The sequence below is a fragment of the Bacillus rossius genome, chromosome 16, assembly GCF_032445375.1.
Source record: "Bacillus rossius redtenbacheri isolate Brsri chromosome 16, Brsri_v3, whole genome shotgun sequence".
NCBI lineage: Eukaryota > Metazoa > Arthropoda > Insecta > Phasmatodea > Bacillidae > Bacillus > Bacillus rossius.
The window spans coordinates 29,173,308-29,187,916 of NC_086343.1; the positions used below are offsets into that span (position 1 = coordinate 29,173,308).

The 14,609-nt window shown below is 38.0% G+C and overlaps 2 protein-coding genes across 5 annotated transcripts in view; one reads left to right on the forward strand and one right to left on the reverse strand.

Moving 5' to 3' along the window:
• LOC134540504 (kinesin-like protein Klp10A) overlaps window positions 1-6,261 on the forward strand; it is a 202,046-nt gene extending 195,785 nt beyond the window's left edge. For all 4 annotated transcript variants that reach the window (XM_063383328.1, XM_063383329.1, XM_063383331.1 and 1 more), the window contains 3 exons: window positions 140-337; window positions 4,083-4,257; window positions 4,966-6,261. In XM_063383328.1, the coding sequence (XP_063239398.1) occupies window positions 140-337; window positions 4,083-4,257; window positions 4,966-5,117 (525 nt within the window). In that variant the 3' untranslated portion in view covers window positions 5,118-6,261. The remainder of the gene's footprint in view (window positions 1-139; window positions 338-4,082; window positions 4,258-4,965) is intronic.
• Window positions 6,262-8,501: 2,240 nt separating this feature from the next.
• LOC134540347 (uncharacterized) overlaps window positions 8,502-14,609 on the reverse strand; it is a 74,141-nt gene continuing 68,033 nt past the window's right edge. Inside the window, exon 7 of the mRNA XM_063383019.1 lies at window positions 8,502-11,538. Coding sequence (XP_063239089.1) covers window positions 11,395-11,538 — 144 coding nt within the window. The 3' untranslated portion in view covers window positions 8,502-11,394. The remainder of the gene's footprint in view (window positions 11,539-14,609) is intronic.

Below are 14,609 nucleotides of genomic sequence, written 5' to 3' on the forward strand. Positions count from 1 at the left end.
ATAATTCCCCAGGAAAAAAATTTTCGTGCATGATTTACGTGTACTTTTTTCATATAATTGTCACTACTGATGGGTGTGATTTGAGGTTAGAGATACTGGTACCGGGTCACACCCCAGAGAGCGCGTGCGTGCTGTGCAGATAGCGATGGTGAGCCCGGGCATGAGCAGCTGCGAGCACTCGCTGAACACCCTGCGCTACGCGGACCGCGTGAAGGAGCTGGCGGCCAACGACCCCCTGGAGATGAAGAGCTCGCCCACGGACGACGAGGACGCGCTGAAGGCGGAGGACCCCGTGAGCAACGGGGACAACGACCTGGCGCAGCTGCGCTCTCTCAACGTGAGTCCTTGGCCGTGCTCGCCGTGCTCCCGCTCCCGGGGATGGTTTCCACAGAAATTATTATTATATGACTTAGTACCGTATTTACCCGAATATAAGACGACATTTTTTACCATAATTTATAATTCAAAACAAAGGGGTCGCCTTATATTCAGATACATTGATTTTTTGGTAAAAATACTTATTTTAGGTCAATGTTTTCAGGTTGTGCAGTAGTTACCAGCTGCAAATGTTACGACCGATGTTTTTGGAATGTTCTATAGCACAAGATGGCGCTCATCTTATCGAATATTTTCTTGTACAAAAACATTAATGTAGGTTATACAGTACAGTAGAACCCGTTTATAGTGAACCCGCCTATAATGAATTCCCGTTTATTGTGAATTTCCGTCTCGGTCCCGGCAAAATGATGTGAGGTTATGTATTAATTTATTGGATATAGCGCACAACTTTTGTCAATGTTGATATGTTTTCCCGTGTACCACGAACAAATTTTGCCGACATAATGCACATTTATCTCAAATATTTTCATTTAATTACAAGTTTTTTCACAAAACGTCTATTCTGGATCACATTGAAGTTTTTCTCCGCAATACGCTACTCGATTGTCCACTGTTCATATTATAAACAAGTCATATTCGAGTGGCCTCGGTAGGCTACGTGTAGCCAAAGATGGTGATCAGTTTGGTGAAAATAAAAAATAGTTTTCCCTTCATAGTTAAAGAATGGGCGAACACGTGTACATTTAATATGTTATCAAAATTAAACATAAAAAACCGCCACACAAATACGTATGTACATTATAGCAGCAAATTCAATATTTTTACGTCTCATTTTTATCGTTCACGTTTCAGACATTTTGATCAGTAAGGTTCGTAAGACTACCACTGGATAGAACTCTGTGGACTAAATTTTTCCATAGAAAGAGAGAAAATTTTGTTCTAGCTTTAGCACTGCAATACTAAATGATACGAAGTGATCTTTGATGCGCCAAACTCGTTACTTTTCGTTTATTTACTTTTGACGGTAAAAAGAATTTTGTGTTATTAAGCTGCAAATGTGCTTCAATAAGAAATATGTACATAAAAAGGGATGAAAAACGCAGTAAAAAAATAAGGCATTATCTGTGCGAGATAAACTGGACATTATTGAAAAGATAGACTCCAACCCCACTGTCCCGCACGTGTTAATAGCAAAGGAACTGGGAATTACAACATCCACATTAAGTAGGTACAATATTAAACAAGCTGAACATTCTTCTTTCTCAAGCTGTGAATACGTCACAGAGTATTAAACTCCTGAAAAATGGAAAATACGCCGATGTCGAAGAACCATTAATAGAAAGTTTGTACATGTGTAGTGCATTAAAAATATCTGCATTTGCTCATAAAACTGTTGCTTTGAGTATTTTCATTAATTCTTTTCTTGGGTTAGGCCAATGTGTAGTTAAGATTTTGCTTTTGAGTATGTATTGTCAATATAAAAGTTTTCCCAGATATAAAGTTTCCCCTCTATAGTGAACATATAAATTACTCCCTTCAGATTCGTTATAACAGGGTTCTACTGTACTTCTTTGCTGTGATTATTTTAAGTTAGACGAACGGTATGTTATTTACATTTTAAATGCTGATGAAACGCCTGTATAATTTGATATGCCTTCAAATTATTCAGTGGATGCTGTTGGAACTAAAACAGTTAATGTGAAGACAAGTGGCAATGAGAAAATGAGGATAACAGTGATGCTTACAGTGTTAGCTGATGGTAGAAAATTGTTCCCTTTTGTCATTCTTAACCGTAAAACTATGCCAAAAGAAAAATTGCCTTCTGGGTAATAGTGAGATGTCAAGAAAAAGGTTGGATGACAAGTGAGTTGATGCAAGACTGGTTAAAGGCAGTTTGGGATAGAAGGCCTGGGGCACTTTTAAAGAAGAAAGATGTTATTGTTAGATGCATTCAAAGGACATTTATCGCCAGAGGTGAAATCATGTATTAAAGGTATGAACACCGACCTTGTTGTTAGATGTGTGTGTCAACAAACCATTTAAAGACAGTCTAAAAGTGCTGTACTCTGAATGGCTCTTGGCAGGCAACCATGCTCTAACACCAACAGGCAAAATCAGAAAACCAAGTATAGCAGTCTTGTGTCAGTGGATTAAGGCTGCATGGGACACAATCTCATCGGAAGTAATAATCAAAAGCTTCAAGAAATGTTGCATTTCTAATGCATTGGATGGCAGTGAAGATTGTGTCATGTGGGAAGAAGATGCAATTGAAGCTGAAGTCGACAGCAGTGAAGATGACAACAATGAAGATGATGCATCAGCATAATGAAACTCTATAACAGTTTCCAAAAGTTACAGTAGCAGCCATTTAGGTATTTATTTCTGTTTGTACATAAACTGTTAACAGTATTTCAAAAGTGGTGGTTGAAATCCTTTGTAACATTCATATTTTCAATTCTATATCTAATTTGTTGGCATGTGTTTAATACATTAAAAATTTTTTTTCCTGAAAACATGAGGCTGTAGTTTGGGGGTCGTCTTATATTCGAGGTCGTCTTATATTCGGGTAAATACGGTAATTATCTTTTAAAATTATTAAAACTATTCAAAGCATAAAAAAAAATTAAAGAGAAGTATAGTATCAAATTTATCAGAAATAGCCCTTAACCAGGGATGGGAAAAAAAAAAATTGTTTTTATTAGATTAGTTATTTTGGTTCTCTGCATGTCCAAACAAAAGTCCATACAACATCCTGCTTTCTGCCACTCATGTTAAATAAAGAAAAGTTATAACATCAAAGAAGTGAAGTACAGCAAATCTGCACTTCTGACTGGGACTCAACAATGGAAAGGGTATTTTGATTTTCTCTATGCCAACTTTTTACAGGTAATTTAACATACTCGGTAATTATTTCTTATATTTTTGACAGAACTACAAAAGCAGGATAGGTAAATAATGTTAAATTACAGAATTCACCCTAAATAAATAGTAATTACCAAAAAAAAAATTAAAAATCAACATGGCATTTGAGACCTGCCTTTAGTGAAGATAGTAAGTGCAGTTTCTAGGTCAGGGTGTCTACAGTCTGGAAAGTCACGGAAAAGTCAAGGAAGTTGAAATTGGTCAGGGAAAGTTGGGGAATTTACTTTAAAACATCATTGATATGCCTCAGTGACATTAATTTGAGGGGGAAATATGGTTTGGTACGTCATCACCCAGAGATAGTGTTTCAGTGCACAGTCATACACACTGTAAAATGGTTTCTGTTTGTGCTAGTATAGTGTAGGGATGGTGGAGGCTGGATTGTCTTTATATTTCTTTCAGAAAATTGCAATGTAGGTAATATTTTTTTTTTTTTTTTAATATGTTAGGGAAATTGTAATATTGGTCATGGAAAGTCGGGGAAATTTTTTTGCCAGATTTTCTGTGGACGCTCTGTTGGTGGTTTGAAGCAGAAGTGAGGTGAAGTGGTGCGTGGGGAAGCCTACAACTCGCGTAGTTTCGGTTCCCTAAACACGTTCGTGCAACTACGGATTTCTCTCAAAAATTGAAATTAAAAAAAATCGAAGGGTTATGTTAGGTTGGGTCAGTCACAACATGCTTGTTCTCATTGGGAAACGTCTTGATTTAGCGGCTGAAGCGGCGTTGATACCGAAACGCAAAGCTCGGGAAGTCTGGGGAAATCCCCGCAGGGAACGGAAACTGCGCGGGTGCAGGAGGGGGAGCTGGTGCGTGTGTTGCAGGAGGGGGAGCTGTCCCACGACCTGCTGACCTTCCACGAGGCGCTGTCCCAGCTGCAGGCCATGGAGGACGACATGTTGGACACCCACAAGAGCGTCATGGACAGCGTGCCGGCGTGGCAGCAGGCCCTCGAGCGCCTCTTCCGCCAGACCCACCAGGTGGACTACGACCAGGACGGTGAGGCACCGGCGCTAGACGCTACCTATTCTTTTTTTTCTTATTCACACCCATAAAATATCAACTTGAGAAAATCATAAATATCTATTTGCAACAGAGTAAACAAATAAGAACTAACATGGCAGTAGCAAACACACCACAGGCGTTGAAAGTTATGTATGTATTGTAATTGGCCAGGGTGTAACCCTCAAGTAAACAGAGGTCTGTTAAGGGGACATACACACATTACTTGTTGGTTGAGTTGGAGTTATGTAGGGCTGCAAAGGGGTAGGAAATACCTGTAGCTCATGAGTAGCAGTCAATTTTAAATTGTGTTATCTTATTCTTAAGAGTCTTTTGGAAGATCTCAGTGACAATAATAGTCTTTTCAGAGGTTTTGTGGTGGGAACGAACAGTTTTAGAGGTCCTTTAGTGGGAGCGGTACCTTTTTAGAGGTCCTTTAGTGGGAGCGGTACCTTTTTAGAGGTCCTTTAGTGGGAGCGGTACCTTTTTAGAGGTCCTTTAGTGGGAGCGGTACCTTTTTAGAGGTCCTTTAGTGGGAGCGGTACCTTTTTAGAGGTCCTTTAGTGGGAGCGGTACTTTTTCGGTGGTTCTTTGGGATGAACATTATTCACTGGAGGGCCTTCAGGACGGGCAGTTTATTCACAGAGTTTGTTGTGCTGCCAGTCCGAGGGTGTGTCGCGAGTGCATGGTTGTTGGTGCCTGCAGCCTACTCCAAGCAGCTGGAGATGCTGCTGTCTGCGATGGTGGACGTCCTGAACGAACTGAAGGCCAAGGTCGGCGGCTTCCGCGGTCAGCTGGCCGCTGAGGAGATGATCAGTCAGAAGATGAAGCGCCCCGGCGCGTCCAGACTGAACTGAGTCAGCTCACCCCGCAGCCGGAAACACATCACGCCACGGACGTTGCCGCATCCATACCCTCGCTCGGCCGTCCACCGTTTTTTAAAATTATTCCTAGTTTACTTTTACTTTGTTTATGCCAGAATTTTTTTTTTATATAATTGTAGTTTTAACAATGCTAAAAAAAAGGTGTTACAGCTGGAGAAGTGTGTAGTTGAATAAATGAAGGAAATTGTTTTTGACGCTCTTATTAAAAGGAAAAAAAAAATTGCCACATTTTATTATTTTTAAATTTTATAAACGTTATGATCATTGTAAATGTCACTGGCTATTATCATACTGTAACACGACCTTGTGGCGTTGTTTTTGTGATTGATTTAAATGTAACTGGATGTAAAACTTTTTGTTCGCATATCAACCTGTATGTAATTATTGCAGAAGTTAATTGTACATATTTTTAATTTATGAGTAAAGAGTAAAAAATTTTGTATGTGCGAGTTTACAATTTTAGTGTCTAAATTAGATTACTTTTTGTACCCCCAAAAGTGAACTGATGTTTTTGTTACTTGTATAACAGTTGAATTATGTTGTATAATAGAATAGGTTGGGAGTCTATGGCTGTACATATTTAAATTTTTTGGTATAGAAATGTCTGTTGAAAACTGATTAAGTGGTCTTAACTGCTGCATGTATTAATATTTTGTTGCAGCTTAAGAAAAAAATTATTTCAAAGGTACTAGGAAAGACATGAAATAGCTCTAATGAATTGTGGCTAGCTACGGATAATTTAATATTTTGTTTGAAAATTCCTTCATATGAGACAGAGCATGGCTACAATGGGTAATTGGACTGTCTGTTAAATGTTAATTGGCTAATTTGCTAAATTAAAATCTTAGTCTTAATGACTTACCTTGATATCTGAGAGGTGATATAACTAAAGTGCTACTGATTAACAAGGGTGCTAGCAACAGCCACGTACTCTCATGTGATAAAAAAAATTCACTACCAATTAAATTCATAATTTTTTAATTTGTGTTTGATTTATAATTTTTAAGCTGAAATGTGTTATTTTTACTGTAATTTAAGTTTAGTAATGTCATTTTTTTAATTATTTATTATATTTGTAAATTAGATTATTCACTACAAATAAACATTTAGTCCATCAGTCTGGTGGTTTTGAATTTGTTTACGTTAAAACGGATTCAATTTTTGATCATTTCAACAGTCCTTGGAAGATTCTGCGTTAAACCCAAATAGTGGCAGGGGTTTTTATTCTTAAAAACTGCTTGAGAAAAAATAGCTTGACCTTAGATGGCGGGCACCAAGGATATCCTTAGTAGAATTAAACTTAAACATAGAGAATGCAAAATTGTGTAAATATTTTTGGACCATCCATAAAACAATGTTAAATTAAGTTCTTACGTTGATTGACTACTTGTCTCGGAGTCACCTACAGTATATTGTCGTAAGATTGATTTCCATATGCAACAAACCGGAAGGGGGGGGGGGGGGGGTTATTTATGTAAACTGAATATTTGGTTGCAGCATTGCCAACAAATGTAAATAAAAAAGTTTATGGTATCAGGGTGATTGCAATTACTTCCAACTACCGATAAGTTCGAAAAAAATGTAAATTGAAGTATTCATAATTTGGTACTGAAATGGAATGCACCCTATATAAATTTATTTCTGGTTTTGGTATGCTTGTATACATTTTCCCCCCTCCCCCATAAATATAATGTTTACCTCAATTTTATGGTAGACATGGCATGCTAATCCCGAATTTTGTTGTAGGTTTTCAGAGGATTTACAATTGTGTACCTGTTATAGGTTATATATGACAGTAATCAAAACATGGCACACCAAATCAAGAAAGAAACACTGCTGGTAATAATTGCAACCAGTTGTGCCTTGTGCCAAACAGACAAACAGCTATGAAGCAGCACACCAGGATAGGTACTGTGAAAAGAATGTGTGACAATGGATAGGCATATAGAAAATGTGATTTGGGGGGGGGGGGGGGGTGCCTGTTTGTTTTTTAAAACTGTAACCAGGCTATGGGAAAAACACAAAGGTAAGAAACAAGTTAGGTGTTGATTACTATTATATTCTTAAGATAAATCTTTTATAGTTAAAATCAGTTTGATATAATTTAATTTACTATTCTTGTATTTCAAATTAACATGCCTTTTTGTATTTGAAAACGCATGACTACAGCATTTGAATTGAATTATGTTATTAATGTGGAAGTGACAGAGGATTTCAATTGAATGAAATAAATAGGAATACCGTAATCACTCGCGTAATGTCCGCAGTAATTTGACCACATTTTTGGCCAAAAAAATGGGGTGCGGACATTATGCGAGGAAAAATACAAAATTTTGTGTCTTAATCTTGGAACGCGCAATTTCCTGCGCCTTTACTTGAACCATTTCATACAAAACAGCACAGGCATTACTTCTTAATTCACGTATATAGTTTAAAACTTTAACTTCAAGTTCTGGGAACTTCCCAGCTATTTTCAGCCACTGACGAACACTTTTTTGTGCACTTCAAACTCCCTTTCAGCAGCCCTGTTCCCATGCTCTTCAGCATAACGACCAACTCTTAATTTAAACCGCGCAGTGAAGGATTTATAATTTTATATTTACCCATTCTGTACTCTACACTACAAAACTCGACACGAAACTCATGCCTTGAACTTGCATGCGTGTTGGTCAGCTGTGTTTACCGTTACCGTGCTTTTTTCAGTTCAAATAATTTCCCCACCCTTTCAGGACAGGAGAGAAAGGACAGCTCAAGGTCATGGCTTTGTTTACAGAGCCGTCAACTTTCCATTCGTACTGCGTCCATTAGGGGTGGCCAAAGTTGTGTTGCCCGCCGTAGACGACTGGTGCGGATATTATGCGAATTTTTAATTTTTTCTTTTAAGGATATATAAATAAAGGGTGCGGACATTATGCGAGGGCGGACATTACGCGAGTGAATACGGTACCTAACATAAAAGACTTGTTTTACTTAATAAGACGATGATATCAAACAGCACCTGCCTTGTTTCTTACCTTTGTGTTTTTTTTTTTCTCAGTAGTTGGGTTACAGTTTTTTATAAACTTTTTTTTATTGTTTTATAGCATAAGTAATACATCTTAAGTCTGAAAAAAAATTAATTATACTTATAAAAATTATGAAGGTAATATATGTATTTCAAATTTGTTTGCTTGGGGGATGGCAAACCATCGCATAATTACATATTAAGAAGTAATCTGGACGTTACAAATCTGGTGTGCAAATCCACCTTGTCACAACTTCATAAATCACTGCTACAACTATGTTAAAAGTTGTACAGCTGACTTATTCACTTGCTTGACTGGGCTGATAGTACTTATCAGAATAAATACACACAAGTGTATTCTATGTACTTTATTGCTTACCATTCTACACTAACAAATGTACAGTAATTATTGCATGGCTAGGAAACGTTAAACTTTATCAAGGTTTTGTAGTAACAACTTGGTGTAATACATCATTTGCAGCATGCTAGGCACCTTGTCTTGTTTGTGTACATATATACATATATATTCACATGGTACCGGCAGATGTATGAGCATGCCTGAACCGGGTGGGGGAGTGAGGTAAGCAATGCCAGAGGGAAGAGATGCGCACGCAGGTAAAACCACGCTATCAGCTGTGGTGAGTTCAGTTGCGTGGAAGGCTATTAAGAGTGAAGGACGGTCACAGAAGCGAGGGAAAACTATCCATAGCAGTGAGCGTGTAATAAAATCAGCAATTCAGTGTTGTGATTAAGAGGCTTAAAAAAAAAAATTGTCTTTTAGAGCCGCTTCCAAAGGGAACAGCAAGAACGGTCAAATAAACCAGCGTTAGTGAAAGAGCCACGTGTAATATTCATAAAGTTAGCAGAGAACGGCCAAACAAGCCCTAGAGAACACCAGGGAAAAGCATGGTATAGGGAATAAAACGTATGTCAGTACCCAACGTTTGAATATTCAAATTTAAACTGCATTAATGTCTAGTGTTTGCTGTTGTTACTCAAGAACAATACCAAAATATTTTCTTAGGTTCACATAAATGCTGCCCAACTGTACAGATGTGGAAGCCTTCATTTCACAGATGAGAGAGCCACACTCGAAGTTCCCCGAAGTTCATGCTCGCTTTTTTCCCCCCGTTCTATCTCATTGTATAAACCGGTGTGGCATTAAATTGTGCGGTCGATTAGGATAGGTTAGCTACATTATAAATACTTTAAAGCATTGTTGATGGTTGATTATATTAGGTAAGTATAGCTACATTAAAAATACTGTAAAATCATTTTATGGTTGCTTAGCAAATAACTTTTTAATATGTAGCTATCCAGGGCTAGGAAACCATTTACATGATTTCACAGTATCTTTTAATGTAGCTATCCTGACCAAATCAACCGTCCACAATGTTTTAAAGTATTTATAATGTAGCTAACCTAACCTTTTACAATGAACAAAAAAAACGAAGATGCACAATCGGACTGTTCTGTGAAAAGAAGGCTTCCCGTACAGATTCCGTAATGAACTTCATTCCAGCAAGTAGGAGACCCTCGCGTGCACAGACATCTGCCGGCAACAGTACACGCAATGTGCGTATGCCACACATTAAAAGCACATCTATGAACAGATAACACTGTCCCTGCACCATCTGAGTATGCCAACTCAAAGCCATCATAATCATCACTGCTGAACAACCAAGGTTTTCATTCGTGTCTCAAATATTAAATAGAAACATGCAAGTCCATGATTTTAACATCCATTAAACAGAACAATGAAAATAACTGTTGAAGGATAATGATAACAAACCAATTTTTTCATAAATCTTGCTTACAAAATCTTTATTGCAAAGACACTTTTGAATTGTTTGGTCACACATAAAATGCCCCCTCAAGATTGATGTTGGTTGTGTTTCAAGAAAGTACAACTCACAGGAGATTTGAACCAATTCAAGTTTTACAATCTGGATAAAATTAAGAGGATATGCCTGTAAGTAAACATGTTGATTAAATTTTCATTTAATTATAAAAAATTATTTGTAAATTCTGAAAGTATATTTTACACAATTTATTATTTATAGTGAATATGTTACAATAAAGTTTGAAAATGTTTTAATTTTGCAGCACTAAGCCATTATTTTATAAGTGAAATGGAATTATATTGTCATTCATCTTTTCACATGTGTGAGATCTCTTATTTAAAATAAATTATCATAAATTTTGATTTTTTATGGAATTTACTACCATACTAATCAATTAAAACAGAAAATAATTAACATGATTTTGTTTTACTTATAAGTACGGGCATGTCTTCTTCCCGAAATAATCTGATCGCCTATTAGACTGCAACAAGGTATGCGACTTTTCCTTGCAATTGACGGCCGTCTGCAAGATAAACAATTGCCTAATTTGTCTGGACAATTCAGGACGCGCTTGTTCCCGCACTGGATGGCTGTGATTGGTGCGCTAAACAAAACCCAGCCAACCACAAAACAATGTCAAGAGTTTTAACACACAACTATGTCGAGCTTTTCCGCGAAAAATACATGCCCCTAGTCATAAGTGGAAACCGTGTGATTTTAATTTAGAATCACCAGTGTAAGACACCTACTGCCTATAATTTAAAAATAAAATAAAAATATTCCCACTTACACATGTTAACTGTTTAATCTGGATTCACAAATTTAAAAAAAAAATTGAAACAAAAAAATATAGTGTGTGTTAAAGGTATTATAGTTATTATTTAATACCTATTGATCCAAGCACTGATAATCAAGGCTGTCAAATGTCACTGTATAAAAAAATTGTGCATTGTGATCCCAGCACAAGGCTGATGACCAATCACATTTCCCTCCTAATGCCTACTTCCTCAATCCATTCCTCCTAACGAGAGTGCGTCGGCGAGTCAAGTGCAGTGCAATCTTCGCAAAGAGCAACGCATTCCCTATGTAACTGTTAATTATTTCTGAGTACTTATTATTTTATTTTTCATTTGCCATTGGCTTTGTCATCATGCAAACTGATACTTCGTCAATGCTACTTTTTATCCTAAACTGCTACAGTATCCTAATTTCGACGTGAGACGATGGTCATCGTTTGGACTACAAGCATGACATTTCAAGAAACCGTTAAGGTTTGTAACTCTACGCAGTAATGTATCACGCAGTTAACTGCAAGTAACAAATCTTGTATCCTTGATGAATTGAAAGAGTTTCTGTGATCAAGTGGAAATCCACGACGACCCGACGCAGAGGCCGCGTGACGTCACGCGTCGCTGTGGGAGTCCGCAGGATCCTGCGGGCGGACCGGCGCCAGGCACTGGATCTCCACCGAGGTGGTGAAGCGTCGCGACGCCGGGCTCACAAGGGCGATGGCCGTCTCTGCGTGGCGTCGCGGCGCCAGCCGGGTCTGCGGGCAGCGCCACGAAGCATACAAGACAACACTGTCGCAACTCAGTGCTGTTTAGTTTTCCTTAACAAACAATTCTTTTTGATGTGACGTCTAATAAATCGAACGCCGGCTGCACGCACGAAAAAGTGTCCCATTACGCTCATTGTACGCTTGCGCCGCATCTATCTCTCTTCCACTCGATTGGAACAACCATCGAATTTGACTTTCGAGGCACGTTAAACTTGAAACACTCCCATTCGTTTCCTACTTTTCCTATCATCGTCCTATCCTTAACAGAATAACACAGATTGGAAGAAGTTAAATAGCAAACATGTATAAAATTTATAGTTAAAATAATCTCTTCATTAAAGTAATAAACATACCTATTTGAATTAATGAGTGCAAATAAAAGTAAATTTATCAATTAAATTGTAGATTTCATTTCACTACCTTGTATCCATACAAAATAGTGATAATTCAATAAAATTGACTCAATTTTATTCATAAAAGTATGCAATAATTTCACCAATGTTTTGTTATGGCGCTGTCACGTTAAACCATCGTCCGTAAACCGACTTTACAGACAACCAATTTTTTTTCCTAACCTAACTTAAATCTATGAGAGTGAGGGAGAGGTCTGGGTAGGGAAGACCAAGTGCGTCTCAGGCCGAAGCCTGTACGCTCTAACCATGCAGAAGAGGTAGCATGCACCACGTGCTAGGGGGGATTGGCGCCATGACTAACTAACTCCCCTCACTGACTATAGGCCTAACTAGAGGTAGGTTGGGTCCAGGTAAAACCTGCATAGACACAGGGAAAACCCCTGGGCTCTTTCATGCGGGATGCAAAAATCATGCATTATGCGTGCAGGTTGGTTACTGGAAACAGAAAGATGGATCAAGAGTTGGACAGAGTAGAAATAAGCTACTAAGCAATGGGCGGGAACTTGGACATTGCTGTCCGCATTACAATTGATGGAAATGGTTGTTTTGGGGGCGACTTTCGTCGTTTCCCGCCAAGTTGCCAGCCAGACTACTTTGGAAAGCAGTGAACTGTGCGGTATTCATAGAGGCAGCCCAACAACCTAACAGCGGTTAAAGTTCCGGAAGTAAATGTTGGCAAATTTGATTTTTTTTGTGGTCGTACCTTGCTGGGAATATTCACTATAAATGTTTAAGTTTTTTTTTTGCAATACGGGTCAATCAAAACACTATGTTAAAATGCTTTGTGTATATTGTTGCAAAAATTAAAAAAAAAAAAACTGCATAGCTACAAAGTATGAGTGTTGGAAACCATAATCTCAGATTCAATTGCAAAAATTACACAATTGCACACGTCTCCACACGTGCACATGGCAACCATGCTTATTTAATTGTTTCCAAGATAATTCATTTATGTCAAAAATTATTCCAAAGTATATTATTTTTAGCATTATATTCAATATGTCACTACGTTAATACACCATTCCATTCATTTTGAACTAAGATTGTTTGTAAAATTAATTACCAAACCATAGATATAATCAATCCGTCCGTCCGTCCGTCAAAAGTTAAGAGTTTGCCAAAGTTTCGACAGACAACACAACAGAACAGTTTTATTTGGGGGGGGGGGGGGGCGGGCATCCGATTGGCTGCAGGATGGAGGCGGCGGACTATTGTAGTTCCACTTTAGGCCCGTTCTACGACACGGAGACGGATCTCACGGAACGTACTATGCCCGGCAGATATCTTGGCGTCTGAGCTCCCTAGTCCTATCTTGTGGGGAGGGGAGGGCGAAGAGAAAGCGATACCATATTGTCAAGGTCAGCGGCCAGGTTTGTACTAGTAGAAAAGAAAACATTCGGCGCGTGACTTCCTACACTACGTAAGTCTGTATCCACGCCCGTGGGGGCCCTAGGGCGGTAAGGCCTTTTGGCTAAGAGCGCTGGGTTACCAAACCAAAAGTGAGAAATCCTATGAATTGTACTTGTATGACATAAGTGTAACATTGTGTAAATTGCAGTGGTTGTGCTCGAATATGTGTACTCATCTGTCAGGAAAAGTAACAAACTATTATCTAAACCTGCAACGTTTTACTTTGTCCCATTAAATATACTTACGGTGTCTGCTAATTATTATGCTAACCAAAATTAATTGAAATGTTAACTCAGTAACTAGCGAAAACCAGACACGATTTATTTTGGAAAACTAGGTCACTTAGTATGTAAAATAAATTTATATGCTTCTCAATTCATTGTGTTCTCAAAGTTAATTAAAACAAAAGTCTTAGAAGAAAAAGTAAACGACCAAAACATTACGCAATTGTAGCTCTCCGCGCGAAAGCTATCTCACAGTTGATGACGCTGGAGCCACTCTAGCCCTTATCGTTCTCCGGTTTCCGTACCTAAAACGTTCCATTTAGCGCTGGATGTACATTTAAGTAAACATGGAGCTTGTTATGTTATATTTGCTGCTTTAACTTCATGTCAGTCGTTTAGGAAACACCTGACTACCAACGTTAATGGCATTTAAAAAATGCTTGTGTATGTGTGGCTTTATATTTTAATGCACCTTTAATCGATTATTTATTATCAATGTAAATACAATTTGCATTGTACTTCCACTTTAGAATGCATATTACAACCTTCAAAACGTCATATATATTATATGATTTGTTTAATGTAAGTGTGAAGTTTTCTTTCCATGATAATTGATTGTATTAGGTGACGAAAAACAAAATTAAGTTAAAATTAATTACTATTATTACCATTCTTATTACTTTCTCTAGGTACTCCCGTTTTCCCCGTTCTGTCATTTCGTCAACGCTTCATACTCATCATTTCTCCACTATACACTACGTAACAGTAACGTAGTAAAGATATATTTCCATTGTTTATTAAATACTTAAATTTTTTTTATCTGGCGTAGTCTGTGGGTTATGTGGTCGTTCTTTGCTGACTTTGCGAATCCTGACCATGGACCGTTCACTCACACCCGTGTACTTCGCTGCTCTTGCCGTCTGTCTCTGTAAAGGCTCGAGCAGACATTTATTTTTCGCTTCTTTATCACAAAACTGCATCACGGTTTTTATTATTTCCCGCTCTCCGCTTT